This window comes from Dendroctonus ponderosae, unplaced genomic scaffold (genome assembly GCF_020466585.1).
Source record: "Dendroctonus ponderosae isolate FM_Combo_2020 unplaced genomic scaffold, Dpon_F_20191213v2 Dpon_F_20191213_1, whole genome shotgun sequence".
Taxonomy (NCBI): Eukaryota; Metazoa; Arthropoda; class Insecta; order Coleoptera; family Curculionidae; genus Dendroctonus; species Dendroctonus ponderosae.
This window is the reverse complement of record NW_026017110.1, coordinates 14,415,395-14,440,535: the sequence shown is the minus strand read 5'-3', so window position 1 is coordinate 14,440,535 and position 25,141 is coordinate 14,415,395. Positions and strand designations below refer to the sequence as shown.

At 33.2% G+C, this 25,141-nt stretch overlaps 2 protein-coding genes across 5 annotated transcripts in view; one reads left to right on the top strand and one right to left on the bottom strand.

The window, feature by feature from the left end:
• LOC109538984 (sine oculis-binding protein homolog) overlaps positions 1–9,939 on the top strand; it is a 16,845-nt gene extending 6,906 nt beyond the window's left edge. For 2 of the 3 annotated variants that reach the window (XM_048662271.1, XM_048662267.1), the window contains 4 exons: positions 3,951–4,068; positions 4,877–5,015; positions 7,952–8,127; positions 8,863–9,939. In XM_048662271.1, coding sequence (XP_048518228.1) covers positions 4,895–5,015; positions 7,952–8,127; positions 8,863–9,831 — 1,266 coding nt within the window. In that variant the 5' untranslated portion in view covers positions 3,951–4,068; positions 4,877–4,894 and the 3' untranslated portion in view covers positions 9,832–9,939. The remainder of the gene's footprint in view (positions 1–3,950; positions 4,069–4,876; positions 5,016–7,951; positions 8,128–8,862) is intronic. The other variant, XM_048662263.1, reaches the window with a different exon arrangement.
• Positions 9,940–15,215: 5,276 nt separating this feature from the next.
• The window catches only part of LOC109538991, a 133,485-nt gene continuing 123,559 nt past the window's right edge, over positions 15,216–25,141 (bottom strand). For both annotated transcript variants that reach the window (XR_007280474.1, XM_048661827.1), the window contains exon 3: positions 15,216–20,729. Coding sequence is in view for 1 of the 2 variants with exons in the window: in XM_048661827.1 (XP_048517784.1) it covers positions 20,670–20,729 (60 nt within the window). In the remaining variant the exon portion in view is untranslated. The remainder of the gene's footprint in view (positions 20,730–25,141) is intronic.

Sequence of the window (25,141 nt, the reverse complement as noted above, 5' to 3'; positions counted from 1 at the left end):
GTTTAGCCACAAACTTCCGTGCCGTATAGCGTGAATAACCCTGTATAGTCTCAGAGAAAATAGAATTTGAAGTTAGTTTGGGTTAGTTGGTTGGGTTAGTCTTAGTAGGTTAGTTAGTAATAGTTGTTTGCACAGTTGCAATAGTTATTTGCCCATAACTCCGCAACTGTTGGCAATATTTTAAAATGAAGAAATACTCTGGGTTGCCACAAGAGTTCCGCTGTCCCGAAAAAAATCGACATTGGCAACGGTTTAGGGGATAATGAACCCTGAATGTTGGCAATCGTTGGACTGTGCCATTTGCGCATACCTTTACTATTTTGCTACTTTAACTTTGTTGAATGTCAAGATATTTGAAAAGTTCCAAAATCACCAAAAAGCCTAAAGAACTAGCGCTTAAAGCCTTAAATTTGAAGGGAAGAAAAGTGTACACACTTTAGAAAAAACATTTTTGAGAACGTTTTTTTTTGTTTTAGTTGAAAAAGTAGACATTTTCGAAGACTTTAATGCCAAATAGATGATTTTCCAAGCAAAATGTTGAGTACCCGAATTTTGGGAAGAATGTAATTTTGTGCCTATGGAGGCTCCTTTTTTAAATTGTGGTTAAAACGTGTCTTTCTTTGTGCGTGCATGATAAATAAAGTAATATTTAATTACAGCTAAATGTCTCAAGATACATCATCATCTTTATATTCAATCGAATAATTTGTTTGTTAGAAAGGGCGGTTAGCTGTGCTTTCCTTTCATTACTTAGTCAAAGCCCTTAACGTGGTGACAAGATTCAAATTATAATTCAAATATTTACATATTTAAACTGCTGATAACAATCGGTTAGAATTCAAGTCAAAATCCCTATTTAACAGAATTTCTATATTTTTTCCATTGTTGTCTCAGAATGATTGTTTCGCAAAGCCAATAAAAAAACGCTGTTATTAGTGAATAAAAGCACTTGAAAAAATTACCTGTTTTATACGAAGAAAATTCTAAGAGAAACAAAAATAAGTGAGCTCTAAATTCGAAAAAGTTGTTATTTAAAAGTCGCCTCTAAAATCCACAAAGCTGCACATGCGAGCAGCGTAAATGCTATCACAGAAAAACTACAACCCTGGTTGCCATCTACTGCTGCAAAATATGTAGAATGCTATCCGGATCCAGACCGCATAAAATTCCTTAAAATCCCGATTTATTGTCAAAAAACTCATCTAGTGGCTGTTGGTCTCCGTAAAATCTTGAACTGGACCACTTACAGCCTGAATGGTGCGGTGGGCAAAAATCTGAAATATATCGGACGGATCCTGGCCGCTGAAACTTCCCACCACGAATCGTTTGAGAAAAAATATATTTTTTTAGAGTATGAAATTTGGGCAAAACAGGTCAATATCTGAATAAGTAGTCCAATCCCAGCCAGCCTCTTAGGGCGCTATCCGCTAAACCATCAGGAAGCAATAAAGTTTCACATTCCTTTAGGCATTTTGGTCTGAATTCTGCGATTCTGCGCTATTTTAACATTTGAATGCAGCCCAGATTACCTGCCGCGAGAAAAAAGTTATAGTTCACTATAACTCCTAAGTCCGAAGTCCTATTATACATTCTCTATTTTATATAAAAGCAAGTATGCAAACTATATCCCTTATAGCTGGGATTTTTTTAACWCTCCAGATTCTAAAGCAGAATTCTAATAATACGTGATGTAGTTTATTCAGCACCAATCAACSTTTTCAATGATACCAATGTTTCATTCATTCCGACTCCAGAATTACGTTGTTATTGTCCGTTAAATTCAATCWGAGGGTGCAAAGGGCATTCAGATTCTTCAATAATAGCATTAAATGTTAAAATGAGGTGCTTTTTTTTTGCATGCAACGACTGTTTTTGATGTTCAGCAAACCTTTGGCAAATATTGATCATTATTTGAGTCACACTTCGTTCGTCATCTTGCAAATTTTTAATCGATTATACTAAATTGTAGAAGATAACTTTTTTAATATCGAAAATTTTCGTAATTTGAAGCAAATAWCGTAATTTTTYTTTTGGAATGCTTAAGTATTCCAATAWGCTTCCAGTKAAACATGGAACAATTTCAAAATAATGCTTAATAACAAAGTTGAAATTCGATCTTCAACTGTTAATATCTTCTAGAAATTTTAGMAAAAATAAGTTTCMWTATTTTTCTCGTACTCCCCAAGSGAGCCTCTATCACCCCTTAAAAGGAATGACGTCAATTTTGAATCATCCTGTATATATTTTTTCAATGTTATTGCTATGTCCAATTTGTTACTCTCGAGTGCTCAAAATTGTTATTTCAGTTCTATGTTCTAAGCAACAGCAGATTACTTACTTATATTTTACACTTTTTCCATTTGCTTTCAGTAAAGTAGCTAACTTTATGCTTTTAAAATTAAAATGTTTATATGAAAAGTGGTACAAAAGTAACATCTTACGAAATGGTGTGCAACCCACAGAGTAACCAAAATTGTTCTTTATCTTAAATATTCCACTAGTTTTCCGTATGTATTTTATTTTTACTATTACTACTATTATTATGACAAAATTATTATTAGTATAATGTGTTACATGCGATATGCTACAAGATATAGGTGAATCTGGAAATTAGATACTTCGTTAATGTTAAAGGGTGTAAGGGAGGAAGGACGAAACAGCGCTGAAAACAGAGTCTTTATCCTTTATCGGGTGTTAGTTTACAAAATGTTTTTAGTAGTAATTAAGCACTGCTACACAACGCCTGTTTAATCTACATAAGGATTAAATTTGAGTAATCAATTTCGATCTCTCATTATAAATAAAGTTCTAAAGTAACAAAGGCTAGGCATAGGTTTTTAATGATGTTGGACTATCGAATTCACTAAAATCTATAAATCTCAATCGGAGTGAAAATTTAAGTTTCAAAGAGACTCGATAATGATAGCGAGTAAGTAAACGATTATTGTTTAAGGTAGTGATAATAAACGCTTTCAGTATTATCCTTAAATAATTTTTCAGTTGTATTGTAGGAATTTTAACTTCAAAAATGCGTATTTCGGATCGGGAGCTGAAATACTTTGCCATACTGAATTGTGTTGGGCTGAAGTTGCTTCTGAAATATTTATGAAAAGGTATATTTGTAAGTCGTTCTTTAAAAGTAACTTTAAAAATAAATTTCAAAACTATTAGCAGAAAGAAGCGAGAAAGAAGAATGTGGAATTAAATTGGGAGATTGTAATGTCAATGGTTTTTGTAAACTACCACAAGAGCGAAAAAATCTTTGAATCTGTTTTTTTACTCAAATACAGGTTTTTTCCTTGGGTATATTTTAGACAAATGTATAACGATGTGCCTTCCTGATACTGATGTTCCTCCAATTAAACAGAGCCCGAATAAACGAATAAAGTGGAGAAATAATAATAAAGAAGTTATTAACGCAATAAAAGCACAGAAACAAGAAATATCCGCTGACCGGGCAGGCTTGATGTCGTTAATAAGTTAATTGCATAAAATAAGCAAAACTAATATTTAGTAGTATATGAACTCGTGTTTAACCATAGTTTATACGATATAAATTTTCTCCAAAAGAAAAACCGAAAGTGGAGAGACGAAATTGTTAGATTATGAAACATAATTTTCACAATACGTAATTTAATACATAATGTAGGCCTTATAATACTATTAAACATTCTATTCTATCTACAAATCTTCTCTTACTTATCAAACCAATTGTCGATGTACTAAATATTATTTTCTATTGATTTTTCGTTTACTATTTATTATAACAAATAATTAAATGTTGATTAACGTTCTGAAATTGGAAGTAAGTTAAACTTAATATAAAAGGTGGATAGATTTTTTCTCATGTAAGATTCCAAATTTTCAAAATTCCAAAGCGTCTGGGAGATTTAATCTCTTTCTCCGAATCAATTGGAAAAACTTTTTCTTCAGGTTTTCTACTTTTTCAGATTTACAAGGCACAATAGAAACTGTTAATAAATTATCAACGGAAAATAAACACGTGAGCTGCTCTAGAGCAAATTCAATTTCAACTTTGTATGGATCAACCAAATCAACCATCAATAGGTAAAATAAGTAGATTGTATTGAAAGTGTTTCCTTTTTTTGGAATACAAAAGCATTTATCGTTTTGGAATAAAGATGATTTGAAAATATAACTTCTTTGCTTCAATGCGACTTCTTAAAGGCAAATAAGCACAACATCTCAGGCAAAATATAAAAATCTTAGGCTAAATATAAAAAATAGTTGATGTAAGTACCTCCAGACAAAAGTACATTGATACGTTGTTTTGTACTGATGGACTGACTACTGGCCAGCTAGGTCGGATTTACTCTCAAGTCGCTATTTATGTATTCATATATTTTTAAATTTTAGTACTCTTTTCAACTTTGTTATAAAAATAATAAAATAAATAACAATTAATTTGTTATTTAAAGAAACCTTAACAAATTATTAAAAGGAAAAATCTTTTTGCAAAATACCACCAAAGCAGTTATATAAAATAATCGATAAAAACATTTTTCACGTGAAAACCATGCTTTGAATCGGAGTTCAGTAAATAGCATTAAATCAGAATTTTCGACTCAAAAATTAATTTTGCAAAATATGTGTAATAGTTCTTGGGTTTACATACCTCTTTAAGAAGTTTTTAAGGAGCGGTTTTAAGCAGGATATTTTCGTAACAAACATTTTAAGTACCTATGCTATATGTATACGGTTTTTTCGTCATGTTTCAGCATTCACATTTTGTACATCATACCGTTGATGGAGAGAGTATATACTCTTTCAATCAACGATTATACGTTTAATTAAAACTATCACAGTTAATGTTAGTCAACGAAAGCATGAATGTATTTAAATGTCTCATTTTTAGAGTTATGCTGAATCCACGATGAACGAGTTATTAGGATGGTATGGGTATGATGCATCCAGAAACGATTCCAAAGTATCACGGAATAGACGATCGTTCTCTGAAAGTAATGAATCAGAAGCGGAATCGGTTAAATTTACTGGTAAGGCCAATTTTATATTGATTGAATGAGTTTTGAATTCACAAAAAATCATCATTTTTTCAAAATTTATCAATTTGCAGTAAATATATTTACTTATTAATAATTATTTAGTTTTATTTAATTTTAAATGCATTTTAAATTTTTCTCTGATTTCAATGATGTGCCTGCCAGATGGTAATATTTTCAAAATTTTATTTCAATAGATATTGTTTAAAAAATACCAATTTGACGCTGTATTTGAGTTGTAAGTTAAATTTTTGGATGTTGAAAAACGACCTCCAATCCAATGCTTGGATTGGAAACAATGGTGCGTTAAACTGGCAACCTCAATAGGAAGCTTTCTATCATGCCCATACATTTTTCGGTGTGGGGTTTTATTAAAGATCAGGTTCATAAAACACTCGGTATATTTAGACCAACCTTTCCTATTGCTTGCTTAAAACTGAGCCTATTTTTTACCACAATTAAAAAAAGTTATAAAAATCGCTCAAAAATAACTTCACTGCAAACGAAGAAATTTTCAAACTTGTGCTAGTTGTTTTACTTACTTAGTTTAGTTTTAGTTAGTACTCGTTGTCACTATTTGAGATATTTCGCCGTCATCTTAAACTAATCATAGCCAAATAATGCATAGTCTTTTTGCTTCTTCTTTCTTTCATTGTTTTTTCTTTCTTCTGTTTTTTTTTTGTTCCGAAAACTCTAATATAACCAAAACAAAATTTAAGGTAATTTTCAAAAAGAAGTCTTAAAATGATAAAGAAGCGATACAATTTGCGACTCAAAATCAAGATTGGACTTACATTTTTTAGATAATGAACTTTGGTGATAACTTTTTCGTCCAAAATGTTGGGAAATGTAAACATGTATCATCATTGAAATCAGACAAAATTTTGCATTTAAAAAAATGCGACTTATTCCGCATTAAAAAAATCCAGATTATATCTCTTAAAATACAAGTACAAGAAAATTTCTCAAATTTGATCTCATTAATTGAGCATTAAAATCGAATGAAATGGAGTGAAAATAATTTTTATCGACAACCCTTAGTTTTCGATTTAACTGTTTTTCAACATTCCCGGAACCGAAGAAAATTTGCTAACATTGTCTTCTAGAAAATACTAAAATAGTGGCTCTAGCCATTGGACCACCAATTAAATTACCAAAATTAAGCTGGCTTTACCGGTAAATCTGTTATTACTAAAGTTGGGCTATAGGTTGAAATAGGAAACATATGTATTTCTTTGCCCTGATCACGATGATGTAAATAAAAAAACCAATGGTGATTAAAATTTTCCACATATTTGCAGCTACAGTTTTAGGATTGGCAAGAATAGACATATTTTTTTTGCACCAAAACTATGAATGCTACAAGATTTTGGAAAGAGCACAGAGCACACACACAATTGTGCATAAATGATTAGTGCACCAACAAAAAAAAAGAATTGATTCCATCCACCAAATAAAAAGTACTGGTAGTTTTGGTATTACGACACTTAAGAATTCACCACTTCACCAAAACGGCTGAACTCGATTGTTTCATCAAAAGCACTGTGATTTCACAGCGAGTTTCACCAAAATCCATCGTACCATTCTCCCGATATTTCAAAAAAGATACATTTTTTGAAGAAATTTGACCATCAATAGCAGAGGACTACATTTTTTTTACCAGCCAGACATTTTTTGTTAATAAAAGTTAGTTCACATCGTCTTCTTTTGACCCAAAGAATATCGCAGTACCATTTTGATCATGTGCTTACGGGACACCCTGTAATTATAAAAACTGCCATCATTATTTACTTTATTAATATAAACTGCAGAAAACTTCTGCAGAGGAACGTTTATCGAAACACGTGAGATTTTTGGTAAAAATTTATTAAGAATATAAATAAGTTCTATATTGTTGAGGCGGATTCATTTTTACAAACTTCTTTTTGGGTATTTTGCCTCAAAAATTTTTGTCTTAAAAAAAGACAGAATTTCCTCACGTCTTTTATTACAGATTGATATACCCTCTAGGTGATAGTTCTTGATTACTTTTTGATTTGATAAATAATTCGTTCTTATTGCGAAATAGGAGCACTATTTATCAATCTGTAATAAAAGACGTGAGGAAATTCTGTCTTTTTTAACGACAAAAATTTTTGAGGCGAAATACCCAAAAAGAAGTTTGTAAGAATATAAATGTTTGCTACGKGATTATAAAATTGGACTCCTYGGTTAATTCTTGAACTCTCGGACTCTTGGTATCAACCGAATTTTGAAAATGCCAAACTAACATTAAATAAAAAAAATGTCGTGSTTATATATAAAATATTTTGTTTTAATAATAACAAAAACTTAAGTTGAAAMCCCTTATATTCAAATTTCTTCCCACCCTGTAAACTCCGAGCTGGATAAATAGGATTAAATTGGAATTGAATGTATTTTAAATTTACTAATTGGAGAGTAGTGAAACCCAATAAGTTTTTGTTTGTTTTAATAAGTAACTTAATATTGATTAATGTTTTTTTTCTCAAATAATTGCAATGTTATTTTAATAAAGTATGAATGAAAATCGGAACGGGTATTATTTTTCCAGTTGGAGTCTCTTTCATGCTAATTAAAACTTGATTCTCGTTTAACGATTATATTATGATGGAAAGATGAGTAGATCTAGTGATCAGAAATACTCTTTACATTTAGATGCGCAGTTCAGTTTATTTGTGATCAATAGAGGTATATCATATGGTTTCATGGTTTAATCCAATTTTCATTTGCTTTAAACGTAGTAATAATAATAATTAGCTTGTATCAATCACCTGCTTAGAAAACGTACTCCGAGGACTGTACATAAACAATTTTGATGACATAGAACTAAAAAATAAATTACAGCCCAAAGAATATCTGATAATAGAACACAAATTTTAGTAGAAAAAAATATGGTTTTTTTGTTTTAGAAGGTTGCGGCTGGTGTGGAAAATCGGTGGATGAAAACTCCAGTGTGATTTCTTCATCTGCAGTTTTTTGCTCAGAACTTTGTTTTTCACAGTCGCGGAGAGCCAGTTTTAAGAGAAATAAAACATGTGATTGGTGTCGACTTGCACGGCATACTGTCTCCTATGTGGATTGTCAGGTATATTATTTAACAAGCATTAATGGAAAATATATTCAAAAGCACTTGCGAACGATGAATATCTGTTGTTTCAGTAAGGGGATTAGGTTGACATTTAAGTTTTGCGGTTAAAACCGTCTATAAATATTAAGATTTGTATGTTTTTTTTCAATTTTTGCTATAATTCCAGACAAAATATATATCGTTATATATGATTAAAATGAGAGCGAGAAGACAAAACAATGAAACAACACGTTTTTGAGTCGTTCTAGATACAGAACAGACATATTTTCTGATGAAAAGTGGTTCTGGTGTCAATGTTTACATTTTAAAAATTATGATTCTTTATTATTTGAAGGGGTTTTGCGGTTAATAAACCCCTTACCCGTTGATCTAACTTTTTATGAAAGTTTATTTTGCAGATAAGTTCGATTGTGTTCAAGAAATAAATTTATTTATGGTTTTTATGTTATCATTCTAATCAGCTTAGAAATCAAATGAATGTATCTTCAGTTCTTCTATTATTCTTCTTATTACCTGTTTAAGGAACATTAATGATTTAATTTATCTGGTTGTTTAACGAATTCACTTAAGACTCTAAACTAAATAAACTGGCAGCAGTTTGGAGATAGTAAAATTCAGCAAAGGCTTTACTCTACAACTTGAAGTTTTTGCATCATCTAAATTCTTTGTATGTAGGATAATACACCTATCCATAAAATTAAATCTAATTAATAATTCTGTTTTGTTTTGTAGGATAATGCCGCACAACTTCAATTTTGCTCGGAAAAATGTCTTAATCAATATAAAATGCACATTTTTTGTCGAGAAACTCAAGCCCATTTGGAATTACACCCCCATCTACATGGAGCCGAGTCGACAAGCAGCGGACTAATTACCCCAGATCTTTGGCTGAAAAATTGTACATCTCCTAGTTCAAACAACAGATCATCACCTGTCCTTTCACCTATAGGGACGAATCCTTCTAGTCAGAGTTCTCCGAGAAACCTTACTGTCAACTCGAAGCCAGAGCATGTGCCATTGATTTCTGTAGCACCCAGTTCTAAACTACTTGCGACTGATGTGAAAAGGAACCGCACAAAGGTTTCCAAAAGGTTCAAAAAGAATTGTCCTTCGACTATTACATCCCTTGGTGCTGTCACTTCTTTCAATGACATTCCTCAAGATTTAAGAGTTAGGCAAACTCCACCGCTAGACGAAGTACCAGTAGAAGAGTATGCTTTCAAATCGAGTCCTAAAGACGATGCCAAGCAAGTTAGATCGTCGTTAGAAGAGAACGTTGATTCTCAGAAAAATGACGGTAGTCCATCAGTGGAGGAAGATATATCCGCTCCCAAATTAACTCCGAATAATGTTAGAGCAATTTTGGGTAATATTCTACCACCACCAACAACCTTTGTGCCATATCCAGTTATTCTACCATTACCCATACCGATACCAATACCTATACCAATACCAAAAATGTTTAAAAGTAACAATGGGAAAGACTTAATTGAACTAAAAGACAGTACCACTCAGACGGTGGATGATATTAATATGAACACTAGCAGTATATTGAATGAAAAAAATGAAATTCCTGTTAAACCCGAATCGGCTAAGGTGCTAGTAGGAAATCGAAGACTCCTGAGGAAAAGGAAACAGGTTGATGTGAAATCAAAAACATTTCTCAAGCATCACAAAAAGACATTAAATACATTGCCATAGATTTATTAACATATTTCGTACCGATATTTGATCAAATTATTTCGATTATATTTACTTGTAACTTTTTTATTTGTTCCTAGTTTTAATACATATTTGTTTTTCTTACAAGAAGCTTTTTTAATCAAACCAAAGTTTGGACAAACATATTTAAGGGTTTTCCTTGAAATGTTGCAAGAGTCTATTTTAATTTCTAAATCTCTTGGCAGTTTTATGCAAAGGGCAAAGGCATTGTGCGGCTCATTTGTGAAATGCAGGTCAAGCAACTCACTCAGGTTCATACGTATATCATAGTACTGGAGGCATTCTACATTTCTACCTTCATCCGAATACGTATCCAAATATACATCKACTCCGTCTACTTCTTAGGATAYATTCTCTTTACTCTAATCTGATCAACTATTATACGAATTTTTTTGCGCWTATTCGCACACGCGCTTATTAGATTTTGTTTGGGTTTATCAGTTTGTATAGGGCTTTTACCTCCCTTGAAATTWTATCTCYTACTTGGTAAAAAATTCCTGTTTAGATGTTTATATTCATAGGTTAATAGATACCGGCAGCAAAAACACTTTTTCCTAGCATGAAGAAGGGTCGATTGCATGTCACCAGAGGTAGGTCTAATAAGAATAGACAATTCAGTCAGTCTGCTACYGACCCTTGTTCATSACAAAAAMCACACAAAAATTCATGACCCTTGAGGATGAGTTAAATATAGCAGAAACAAAAGGAAAAAGTGTTTTGTTTCTGCGTCTATGGACCGATTAATCGAACCATCTAAAAGGCCTCTTTTACAAAAGGCCTACAAATAGCATCACGTTTACCACTAAATGACTCGGTATATCCTTTTCTATTTGTGGAATAATTGGAGTAGGTTAAGCAACTCCTGGGAAGAGGTAAAAAAACGCAGAGTTTTTGTAGACATCGGCCGATCGACATTGATTTTGTGCTTTCCACGAAAAGCAAACTGGTAAGGAATTTAAAGTGGAAAACCTTCTTTTGGAGTGTCACGTCTAAATGTAAAATCCGATTTAGTAACAAAACCATCTACTGATGCAGTTCATCGGTAGTGCTTGCTTCTAGATAATTATCTTCCTCTGGGTCGATTTTCTAGAAGGACGTGATTGACAAAACTCCTAATGCGTTGAAAAAAAATGTTGCGGGGGTACAATTGGTAGAAAAATAGTATGTTTTTGTAAAGATGGCAAAAGGAAATAATTTTGACCTCATACAGAGAAGTATAGAGGATCTAAGTCAGTTTAAGCAACTTATATCAAAATTTGTATTTATGTGCAATTAAAAAGATAATTTTCTTACGCCTTTTATTACGAGTTCATAAAGAGCACTCTTACTTCACAATAAGGAACGAATTCGCTATAAAAATGTAATCAAGAAATCTTTATCAAATTAGACCTTAAAAAAGGAATATTAATAAAGTGTGGAATAAGGATAAATTAATTAAAATCAAAGCGATTTTTCTGCAGAAGAGACAAATTTTGCTCCTTCGGAAGAATCGGTGGTATCAAGTTTGATCAATTCAAACCATGAAAGTTTTCACGGCCGGTCGGTGTAAATCCGTAACGAAGCATTTTTGAACTATCGTTTATACAGAAAACTGCGATTATTTTTTATTATTAAAATACTGCCACTTCAGCATAAAATGCCTTGTATACAGACAGATTCCATGAATTACATCGGTACAAAATATTAGTAACGACGAAGTACCCCAGCATATGAGAAAATAAAACGCATTGCCAAATACCATCAAAGAAAGAAAAATTCAATATTTGGGTCATGTGTTGAGAGAGAAAAAATACGCATTACTTCGATTCTGAGAAGGTGGTTTAACCGCTCATCTACAGAAAAAAAATTATGTTGCCGTTACGAAAGCTACAGTTATCATTTGAATTGCAAAACTGCGGAAAGAGAGGGCGCAATAAACGAGAAAGAACGTTTTAGTGGTTACACCAATCAAAAAATAAGAATAGTACTGAGACCTAAGAATCTTAAACGCTGTAATGATGCTTCATAAAAGAAAGTATTTTACAATCGGGGATTTGCGAACTCCTTCCAAGATTTACGAGGGATCTCGTTGAGACTTTCAAATACTCAGATAACTTCAAGAGCAATAAGCTGAAGTAATCAAGTAAGTAGTAAGTATAAGTAGAAATCAAGTAATCAAAGTAAGTGAAAGTAATAAGTTAATAAATAAGGTTAGAGCTGTCAAACAGTTAATACGTCTGGTGCTGACCTATGGATCTCCTGCATCGCCCACGGCGCCTCGCAGTAGCAAGAACTGGCAGTATATCAGAAACTAGCAGTATATCACCAATTGTAGCGAAGGTTACTAACATTTTCTTTCTGTCCGGTTAATTTAAGCCAGCTCCAGGCGAATGGTCGTTTTCAAGGGCTCCCGTAAAAACAGGTTACTTACATAGTATAATTTGAGGTGTTTGCTGTTTTTGTCCGTGTAAAGTTACAATCCCTGGTTCATTTTTGGTCACATTCTCACAACATTCCATTCCCATTTTGTGAGGTTGCGCTCTGCCTGCAGTAATAGAAAACGACGTGTTTGTGACCGATATTCTGTCCTCATCCTGTTGGCCATTTCTACCGTTATGTGTTCAGAATGGATGCCGGTATTCACTTCTCGGCTATTACTGCAAATTAACCTTTCCGGCGAGTTTTGGGACGGTAGGAAGCCTTTCTGGCCTGCCGTCATCCTGTTCCTGTTCAGCCAGATATGGCGAAGTTTTCCTGTATGTCCGACGTTCCATTCGAACTCAACCTAGAACGACCACTCTAAAGAACCGATTTCCGCTGTAAATCAAACCACCAGTAATTGTTTTTCATTGTCCAGTTATTTCAGTTGTCCCGTGGCATTCGTTACCTCAGCAGTCAATACACAATCAGTCGACGCCATCAGCTAGACCGAGATTAAATAACCGCGGGCCGAGAAAATGTGGGAAATGAACGCGGAAACCCCTCGTCCCTTCCGATCTCTGAAATTTTGGTGGCATCAAATTCATTCCGAGCAAAAATTCCCACAATCCCGTCAACCGGTACAAAATATTATTGCGAAATATACGACCAATCACCACCACTGGTTTCTCATACTTCACATAGTAACGACCGCCCCGTTATGCACGTCCTCTCCCCTTTTCTTGTAATTTTGATTTTGTATAGTATAAGGTCGGAAATCTTGTTTCTTTTTCGTTAAATGTAGAATGTTTAATAGGGCCATAAACCTTATTTTGCTTTGTGAAATGTAAAAGCGCCTGCCTTGTATGGGGCGTCAACAATCCTGTTCTATTTCATTTATTATGCCGAATAGACCATTTGTTGATTAACTGCGTTTAATTCTACCCACTGCGTATTGACCCCTGGGTTACTTTCTTTCTCCACCCTATAAAGGCTACCCTAGATGTGGGGCCTTCACCACATAAATCCTGATGGCTGACCGTCCAAGTCCGAACTTGCCCTTGACCAGTAATCAACTCCAGGTGTCTTCATTTCATATTATTTTCTTTCCCGGAACGCAATTACAAAATTGGCCCCCGAGCAGGGAGGTAATTCCCAAATTCACCATTTTCCGGGAACGCCATTACACAATATACTGAAGATAGTAGCAAAGGCTCAATACTTCGTCAGAAATACCACCCTGCGAAAAGACCTACGCACAGAAGACCTACTGGACAACATCCGGAACTTATAGTCAAAGTTTTTGGATAGGATCCGGCAAAGCAAGAATCCCACAGTCAGGGTTGCTTGCACAAAGAAGTACAACCGTGACCGCAGATCTCTGCCTGCGGACACAACCTAAGAAGAAGACGTGGACCACATGTGATGATCAGTTTCTGCACGAACGACATCGCGAACCATGTGCTAGATTTAAAGTAGTATAGGAAGCAAGAGAGGATGTATTAGGTTAAGTTAGGTTTAAATTAGTTTCAGGTAGATTAAGTGAATTGATGTCATATTACCGAAATAATATTTTATAGGTTATACCAAGGTCTTTCACTGCGTTCAATGGCACAACCTTGGCGTATTTTAGATGAAATGGACGTATTAAGGCATCTTATCTCTCTCATCAAGAGTATCTATGAAAATAACAGAGCGTACGTAAGAGTGGACAGACCCATTCCAGGTAGAGAAGGATGTCAGGCAGGGATGTATACTGAGATCTCTCTTGTTCAACTCTCTAGTGAATGGGTCATGAGGAAAGCTCTGGAAGACTGGATGAATAACCCTGGGGGGCAAAAAGATTAACAACATTCGCTACGCTGATGACACTACAGCAATTGCGGCATCAGAGGACGAATTATGCGACCTGATCAAGCGAATAGAGCAGCATTTCAGCAAGAAGATTGGTCTGAGAACACATAAAAAGAAAACCAAAATTATAGTTGATAGTTGACCGAGCTAACAACAATAGACCAGAAAGAAAGAAAATAAATAACATCGACACAGTCAACATTTCCATTTTTCTAGGTTCACTAATTTTGACGTGAAGAGATCAAGAGAAGCTCCATAGCAAAGCAAGCTATGACTAAACTAACAAACATATGGAGAAGTCATAAAATCACTTTGGCAACAAAAATGAGACTGGTAAGGAGCCTGGTCTTCTCAATCTTTCTCTATGGGTCAGAATGCTGGTCGCTCAAAGTAATGGACAAAAAAAATTGACGCCCTGGAAATGCGCCCTGTTGGCGTAGAATGATGAGAATCACGTGAACACAAAAAAGAACCAATGAATAAATTTTTCAACAAATAAAACTAGACTAAGAACAATAGTAGCTGAAAACATCGCAACATTTTTTGGCCACGTAGTACGAGGAAAAGGCCTTGAAAGACTAACCGTTGAGGGCATGGTAGCCGTAAAAAGACCCCGAGGTAGGCCCCCACTATATATGCGGACCTCATCACTAAGATCACAGGACAAAGTCTAGCCTGCACATTCAGGATGGCAGAGAACAGAGAGGGGTGGAGATATATTGTAGAGAGCAACACTTGAAAGCACGATTATCGAGTACGAGATAGCGACTAAGAAGAAGAAGACCCAAATCATGTTACTTTTAAGGACTCGTAGATTAAGTAGCAGTGGGAGGTTTTAAAGCCTTATCTGGTAATAAATATGTTCACAAGTTAAGTTAAAGAAATAATCCTCGAAGAAGGACGGCACTTTCGATCGTTACTTCATCGCCTTCGATAATGTTCACCACATATGTGTATATGAACGAAAACACATAAAGCAACACCAAATGTCCAATGCATATAAACTCGGTAAACTTTTCAGCCGACTCTTTGAGCAGTTCCAAAAGTTTGAGTCGCGTGTGGTTTCTTATTCTACAGCAAACTACCTAACAAGGAAAGTAAAAAATAACTGCTACAGTTTTTAGACCATTTTATTGGCTGAGGCATTTATGTTACATTTATATTTAAGTACTTTTACACATTTATAATAGGTATCAGGATAGATAGTAGTCACTCAAATTTCTTCTGAAATGCAACTCTTTCATATATATCTTTTTTCTTAAGTAGCACGTCTCTGATTATCTAGAAGTATCGTATTGTACATCGTGTCGGATTTTCGGTATTATAATATTACAATAATTCCATCCCAGAGTTGCGAATAAATTTTAATTTGCCGAAAAGGTTTACGCTTAGAATGCAGAATCCTAAGTTGACGCGCCTTTCGCATTTATGAGAAAACTGTCAACAGTAGAGTTTTATCAGTCAACAAATTTATTACAAAAATATTTAGGCCGCCAAATTTACTATTTATGTCTAAAACCAGTCTTGCAAACCCAGTCGGTAAATTAAGCGACTTTTAACACATTTCGGTCATGAAGGATTTAGAGGAGGGTACAGAGGTATATGTGTGACTTGTCTATTCTAATATGTGCTTTTTAGAGTCTCAGAGCGGCCAACAGAAAACATTTTAACGAAAAATGTTTTTTGTTGTAGCAAATTTAGTTATGCGTAACAGTGCATTGGTGAAGGTATTTAAAACAATGAAATATGAAATTTAGATAAATTAGTGCATTTTCTACAGAGTTTCCATTCACTCCAATAACATCGATAAACTAAATAAAATTTTAAAACCAAAACAAATTCAAAATTACAGGAGTTATGTTGATTGACACGACATTGATATTATTGAACATGAAGGTGCATCTGCGGTAAAAAATCGACTCCTTAAATTCATCTGACCGATTATGAATAAAATTGAATAAAAATAGTTAGATGTGTTATCACAAGTACCTTCATATCCTACTAATTGCAAGTGATTGTGTCTCTTTGAGGATTCGCAGTTATCTTTATGTAACACACATTATTAAAACAATTTAATATGCGAACAATGGCGACAAAATTTGAAGAAATTGTACTTCCTCACAGTTCATTGAGCCTATGAGTTTATGAATAATTTTAAGTTCCTTCTTTAGAATATTTCAGCTTTGAAATTGTTCTTCAGCAGCAAATTTAATTGTAATTGCTTAGCTGCAGTTAAGTTTAATTATTGAAGAAACTTAAAAATTCCAGTAAATATGTTATATTATTGCGATCGTTACAAATGATATTTAGTTTGTATTACTTTCAGTTGCTTGCTACGACATACGACAAAAGCGGAACAGTCAGTTTTTTCTCTAGCAAGAAAAATAAACCAGTTTAGCAAATAACAAGAATTTCGTTTCCCGGTATTACAAATTTTTGTTCTAAGCTAAACTGATAAGAATAATGCAGTTAAACACTCAAACAAACAAGTTGCTCTTTTCCAACCGTTAATTTTGCCCTTTTTTATCGCAGATGGCAAGATTAACTTGGCAAATACATTTTTTTTAAGTTGATAAGACCAGAGCTCGAAATTGCTTGTTCCGTTCACACAAATGAAAGCTTTGTCTTGACGGTCATCATACATGGAAGAATTTTAGGTCAAGAGCATATCTGGATTTTAGGAAGGACCATTCCCTTTCTCCCAAAATAAAGTATTACGTTTTACAAAATTATACTTTTCTATTCATTCCTAATTAAGGAGTCCCGATTAACGATGCATCTTGACTGTTTTATGGACAACGTAAACAGTTGAAACAATTATACTTCGCATAATATCAATATCAATCTACTTTTATCACATCAAGGAATATTTATATGGAATTAATGTATGTAATTAAGCGCACGCTTATGTGGCGGGTAAATAACAAGAATGTATAAGAATATAAACAAAAAAGCGGATCACCCTTTGTTGAAACATGTGCATATAAACGAATTATTATTAACAACAAATTAGAAAGTGCGAAAAGTGCTGTAGTGCAGTTTATACTTTCTCTAAAACTACGTCAGGAACAATACTTCGTCGATTACATTTAACAACTTGTTTTTTGCCCATTCAAGGGCTGTAACGTCACACTTTTTGTTTCACCGACATATTTTTTATTTTGAAATTTCAATTTTGTAGGTGTATTAAAAATAAAAGAAGAAAAAAGTATGAATCAATTGTTACACTCGCGTTCGGTCACTTCTGTTGCTGCTTTTCCCCGCTAAAAAGTCTTATTATATTTTTATAAAAGCTTTCTGCCATGTATTGAGGTAGTTAACGAGTGCTTCAAGTTTATAAAAATAAAATTTATTGATAAATAAAAATCTTGAATTAAAATTTATATAATATCAAAGAATTTGTCTCATTAGGCAGCCAATAGGACTATGACAAAATGATGATCAAAAGATTAAAATATTTTCATGCAGTTGTGTGCACTGCTTTTTTAACAAGTTTAGATTTTGCGACACAGTTAAGGACTTTTTATAATATGGTTTATCATTATAATTTAGGCCATTTTCTCGTTTATATTCGATTTAACGAATTAGCATTAATAAATCCATTCACCTCAGTTTTTTAAATAATTAAATATCGTTGCGTATGTACCTTATTATGAACAATTTCAAATGAATTTGAGGATAACTTTTAATGGGACTCGACGATGTTAGAACATATTAGATTTTAACTCTGAGATTTATGGCTAAAATGATTTTAAAAATAATTGGTGCTGTTCACGAGTGTAACATCCCCGAATAAAATTTTTTCATGGAACGTTCAGCTCTCTTTAAAGGTTTTATTTCTAGTATATAGGCCGTCTCCAGTTTTCGTATTCACTTTTATTGAATCACTTGAATTAAAAATAAATAACAGCTTACTATGGATGATTTCTACTTTCAGTACCAACTCTTGAGGAATGTAAATAATCAGACTTTCATTGCACATCTGTATAGATAAATGAAAACTAACTTTAGTCTATGTTTGATATTTGCCTAGACTTTAAGTGCTTATCCATTTGATATATTTGAATTTGCACCGTTCAATTAGTTACTTTAGGTAATTTTATCCCTGTTTTGATCTACGCTTTTAATTTTGGTATCTTGGAAGTTCAGCGAAAAGTAAACATATTTCAGATCCTCTGTATTGAACGCTTGAAGAGGAAACTGAACTTGAAAGTTTTTGACTATTCCTTTAGGTGTCAAGATCTTAATTTTATTATCATTTAGTTTTTAGTTAGTTTAGAGTATCCTGTTTTTTCATTTATTGTTCAGTTTTACTGTTTCGTAAAATTCCGTGTTTGTTCTTTTACTTTTCCTTTCAATTACGCGTTAAAAGTGCTGTACTGTGTAAAATATGATTTTTGATACGGAAATAAAAGCAATATCCAAATATATTAATATTTATTTATTGATATTTAGGGATTTGAGTTCTCTTTTTTAATTTAAGATTGAAATATTTCTAATTTGAAGAATAGAACCTTTTTCTTTTACAACAGAACTTTTTTGCTGGCCAAAAAAACTTACTTCTTTAAGACGTGTTTGCAATAGCCCAGGATTTTTTTATTTCCGCTCTATTTTAATTGCAATTATTTTATTCTAAAATAAATAACCTATTTATTTATTTTGGAATAAAATAATTAAGATTTAAAAAGTGCCCTCGAAAATAGACACGAACAATAAGTAAAAAGTCAATTTGTGTGGGGTTTAGCACAGTTTTGCAGATTTCAATTTAGTTTATAGTGCTAGCATTTTTAAAAATCCAAACAGATTTTTTTTAAAGAACAGTACACTTTTTATATTGATTTTCATTAGTTTAGCACGGTTTATTTAATTTAATTAATTTTTGAGAAAAATTGCAGTTACATAGATACGTTCTAAAACCGATTGCCTCATGGGGTTGTATTAATAGTATTAATATGAAGCTTTTTATGATTGTTGAGATATCGACTGCGATATTTTTATAGGTTTATTAAACGCTAAAGAGCTTTTTTGTATTAATTAAATGTTGCTTTTAAAATTCATTTCTGTATTGGGATTAATAAACATAGTCTCAAATACAAGAAGCCACATAAAGGTCTCTCTAATAGGTACTTATGGGATGGGAATATGTAATTTCCACTTTACCTTGACAGGTTTATGTAATGAGCAATTCCAAACGTTCACAAAATATTTGCGAAACGTATAACGGTCAAAATTACACGATTGAATTTTCAAGTGCCATTGTTTAAATACCCAATAATTTTAATTGTTCTATTATTCTAAACCCATTTGTATTAAATTTTCTTTGTAGATTCCAATTGAATCTTTCAAGCACATTTTGGTACAACAAACAGAATACATTTTCAACCAAATCAAAACAGGTTCCCAGCCTCGGAATAATTACCTAAAACGTCTAATCAATAAGCAATCAATAACTTCAACTGTATGTGCTTGTGCATAACCGTAACCTAACTACATCGAAAGCATAATGTTTTAATAATTGAGTTTTAGATAATGGAAACACCTAGTAGCATACCATTTAATCCTCTAGAATATATTAACACCCACACTAACATCTATGTGCAATTTTTTTTAGCTGAAGTTATTGAGTTTAAGTAGAAAAATATAGTTTATTTTCTTTGATAATAATGAAAAGTCGAGGCAAATTATAGCATCCTAATGTGAAATATTAACAACTGTAACAATAATAAATATGTAGCAAATGTCTATATGAAATACATAACTGTTAACAATTGGAATAGAGCCGAGCAAAAATGGAAACCTATATGGTATCATGATTGTTTGATCTCAGTTGTTTAACAAAAATAAAATAATAAGAATCGAATAAAATGATCCATAAAAAATTAAACAATGGAAAATTATACCCGATAAACGAGCAGGATAAATAAACTATTCCACACTACAGAGGACTTCTGTAAATGAACCCCTGAGAGATGCATTTTGCTATTAACGTGAAAAATAGAACCAAATATTTATCCGTAAGGCCTTCAGATTATTTAGTTGAGGGGCTGGTTTACTTTTGCAAAATATGAAGTAGGTATACTAAACTTGGAAAATGAACTACATGACTAGCGACAGCACTACGGAGAGACTAAATAAATTGCTTATACTTTACATATAAGTATGGGAGTGCGCTAGGTGTGTTAGGATATAAATTTCCGCCATTCATTGTAACACTTTTGGTCATTTAAAAACAAACTCGCCTTCGAACAGATTGCAGTGGAGTTTGAGCAATTAAACAAATATACGAAATAAACTTCCTGCAGAATCAACGAGTTATCATGAATGCATGTCTATCTATATCACATAAAAGTGGCTTCGGTTAATCCCAATAAAACTAGCGCATCACAATTGTCATAAGAATGAAGATTAAAGGATGCTTAATTGGTTGTTCTCCGTAGCTGAAGCTAGCGAAGTCTTGTTGCTCTCTGAAAGTATACTAGACGAAGTTGGGCTGAAGTTGAACCATTTTGGAGTTGTCTGGACCTGACTGGCGGACGCCCCAAAATAGTGGGCGAGGGCATGGTTGCTTAGCGTCCTCGCGCCCATCGCAATAGTGCGTCTGCCAATACGTCTAGATGTGCCTTTGTCTGAAAGCAGAACACTTTTTAGTAAAAATCTCTTTTATTCATTACTCAAATTCAGTTCATTTGTTGACTGCCACAGATTCTCCCCAAAACATATCCTCCAAGTAAGTTCAGTGAATATTTTTGGATGTGGGGTATCTTGAAAATATTTGACCAATATCAATATAGGGCAGGGGTCGGCAATCTGAGGCTCAGGCTTGAACAGTTTAATAGTACATCTTGAAAACATAACTGGAGTTTCGAAATTGCCAAATAACTATAACAATCCTGCGCACATATCAAAATGCGCGGCAGATCCAGAATACTAAATTATATCTTTCTAGTGTAAAGTACGCCTCATCAATATTCCGCTACTCACAACGGAAGTATTACTTAATCAGTAAAGAAACATCACATGGTAGCAGCTAAAAATTGCAGTAAATGTCTGAATACTGGCCTCTGTGTGCCAAGAACTTGTGTACGGAAATCGGGAGAAGTCCTGTGAGTACACTGTGTGAGTGACTTTTTGATACAAAGTTTTTCCTGCTCCATTGTAAAATGGTTTTTTAAACTCATATTTATTCTCGACGAGCTCCGACTGTTTAGGATCAAAGGTAATATTTTGGAACGTCCGAAAATTGTCACTCCTAAGTCAAAAATAAGACACAGATCCAGAAACTGCCACTGACATAAGAAAGTTTTCAGTTCTAAAGATTTTTCAACAAAATAGTATCTTAATTCCGACTATTTATCGCCGGTGCAGAATTTATTAGAAGAAGACCATTACATCCACAGGTAAGTGTGCAAATTGCTAACTTCCTTTGTCACCAAAGCAAAGTCGTTTTCATGTTTTGTAGCTAAATTTTATTAAGATTTTTTTAGGAGATGATGCAACTTTAATTTTATAAACAATCATTTATAAGATGTTGCAATCCATCATTCAGTAGATGAGCGTAATTTCTAACATCGCTTTTAAATTCGATGTTCATTTTATCTAGTTTTATGGATTACCACCAAATTTGAATAGCAACTGGTACATAAAAGCTCTCCAAACTCGATCATTTTATTATTTCAATAATGCGTCGTTGAAACTGATGACGCATCATTTAATTTTGCTGCATTTCAGCACTTAGGAATTAAGTGGTTGCATTGGCCGACGCGAAGTGCTGACTTTAACCCATCAGATTTTTGTGTTTGGTCTTATTTATCAATTTGACGTTATTTCAAATTGAAAAGTATGATCAAACGGTAGACACCCGAGATTAGGCACAATACGATACTGAGAAAGTATCGATACTTACTCAAATGAGTAGTAACCAAATCATCTTGCGATACTACTCATATGAGTATTCTGAAAGTAGCGATACTTACTCACATGAGTAGTAACCAAATCGTCTTGCAATACTGCTCATATCAGTATTCTAAAAGTATCGAAACCATTACCTAAGTATGAAATACCTACTTGTATTTACTTGTATCAAATCATCCCTATCTAAGAGGCGGCATCTTCACGTAAGGGTGTTATAACGCATATTAATCTAATTGATCTAGTCGTAAATATGGAACCATATAAAAGTCAGGCGGGGTCAGTAAGGGTGATATAACTCACGTTTAATGATGTTTATCACTTTTCACTATTTTCAGTTCAGTTAAGACGATTGACAACAGTCTTGACTGTGATAGTGTTTACAGTTTTGATAATTTGATTATTTACGACGATACAATACTTCGATTCGATACGAGTACTTTATTTCGATACCAAGTATTGGTATCGAAAGAACGATTCAATTACCAAGTACCAAGTACTCGGTATCGAAACAAAAGTATCGAATACCTACTTGTATTTACTTGTATCGAATCATCCCTAGCCGAGATGAGTTGCCGAAGGAAATTAGCAATGCCGCCAAAGTATTTCAAAAATAAAAAAAAATATAAATATGTTTTTTAGTTATTGTTAATGATGTTAAACTAAAAAGATTTTACTGATAAAAAATGGTTAAATAATACTGCATTTTGCGGTTTAATCGTAAATATCTCAGAAATAAATGCTTGTTGGGACATTGACTAAGAATGCCTTTTTTGTGTAAAATGAATAAGCGACTAGATCTAGGCATTTTAAAAGTCTGCGTACAGGGCAACCAAAACTTGCAGCCATTTTCTTGCTCAGATATCGCGGTAGGCAGCTTTTACGACCAGTTTTTCCCAACCTGTGTACGGAAACATTTTTCCGCAAAAATCGGCCATTTTGTTTTGTATCATTAATATCGGAACACCCTGTATATGTATTAGTCCAATATTATTTCTATCGGAGTTGCAACTTTGTCAAGCATTAAAACGAGATTGTGGAGCTCCAGTTATAGTGACCTTCCCAGTTTTTCAGTTTATTATCAGTTTTACTGTTGGGGAATAATGCTGTTGGCAGTAAGCGGCTATGATCCCACAAGGATATTTTCTTACAGGCAGATACGGTATAATATCCTTTTGCTGTGGTAGTTACAAAAACATCTATCAGCTTATAATGATAAAACATGCTAAAAATGTAAAAACCGATTTTCATGGTAAAATAAAGCAAATGTACATATTTGAACAGATCATTTCCTAAGCCGCTCCAGTGAGTTTCGAAAAGCCCAAGTAACATTCACCAATTGACTATATTTCAATGCATTTGAATTCAATTTAATGTTGAAACCTGAACAGTTCAATTTGTTTCGCAGAAATTATAAGTACTATTGTACATATTATGATGAAACATATGAATCAAAAGCTCAGAATACTAAAGTTGAATTATTTAACAAACAATAACATTTTTTAAGTACAGTTTTACTTTACGCATTATTACTTCCAAGCTACAGGATGTCATCAAATCTAGTGTACCTATAACTTTCGAACGCTGGAAAATAGTAAAATAAAATTTTGAAGCTCTCTAAACTTATTGTATCACAGTTTAGCACAATTATTTTATTGAAAAAACAGCTAATTCGGTATTACTAAAGGAATTGAATAGAATTCAACTTTTATGAACTATTCGAATGCACAAGTTTGTGTGATTTAATGGTCTGCATGTGTAATGAAAATTTAATCTTATAGTCGCAAGCTGAATGAACTCGTAGATAAACAAACATATGTTCTACACAGAGACAAACAAACGCAATTTCGTAATTCAATCAATTGTTGGGATTAATTAATGAACCCATCTTTTATTCTACGTGCTTTACCGTCACGATCGTTAGTCTAAAAATAATAAAGCGACCTGTAGGAATGAGGAATAATTCATGACAAAATCGAACAATTGCGATCAATAATTCGAGGGATTTTGCGCTGGCTGTATCAATAATATCAGTATTATATTCTTCAATGATTGAACATTTTGAGTTCAGTGTTTGTCAAATACATAATTTATTGCATTAGTTTTAGCAATATTTAAACGCCTTATTCAAATATCCATTCGGCACGTTTTTAGGACTTCGATAGAGCACTGAAACATTGCAAAAATCACGTGGAAAACCGGAAGTGTTATTGAGGAGGAAACGTGGAATATGTGTCGTATGGTAAAAATCTATTAATAATTTCATAATTATTCAATCAGGTTAAATAACTGCTTTAAGTAGATAATTGATCAAACTACTTATATAACAATTCAGTTAAAAATCTTAAAAAAAAAGATTCACATTTTTTGATACCATTTAAAATACTTAATATACGTGAACTAAAAAATCCTTCTTACTAGCTGAATAAATAAAAGTTACAGTAAAAGAACACTTTGGCATAAAATATTCATGCTCCAACCGAAATGTTTTCTATAAAGTTGTTCTGTTTGCCGATTCCTTTTCTATTTTCATATTCATTCAGAAAATACCGTGGAAAGAATCGATACGCCGGACACGTGTCATCCTTCGGGCAAAAGCAGCAAATCAGAAATAGAGATAAAATCCGGACGAATAAAAAAACCTCACACAAGCTGGAATAAATGCTTAAGGCCATCTCATAATATCATTCATATGCCAATAAAAGGGTCTGAGTCGGATCAACAACAGTAGAGAGAAAACCCAAAGGCAATGAAGCATGAACTATAAAGAGACATGGGTTAACACAGATTTCTAATATATGTACTTAAATAAATGAACGCGAACAATAATTTTTGCCATTAGTAGAATCTTATTACTACTCTTGGGTTAATTTTCGGAATTATGTAATGGCTCTATAAAGCGTTCTGAAAGTTCTTAATATAAAGACGTTTTCACATTTATAATAATCAACAGAATTAGAAGAAAAGGTGTAACAAATAATATCGCATTTAATTAAATGCAATACAGCCCCTGTACATTACAAAATTAATAGAAAACTGATTCATAGTTAACTTCAGTTGTAATAAAGGTTAAAATAGGTGTAAACGAAGTGAAAACCTATTTTAGATATATTGCATAAATTCTTTTCCA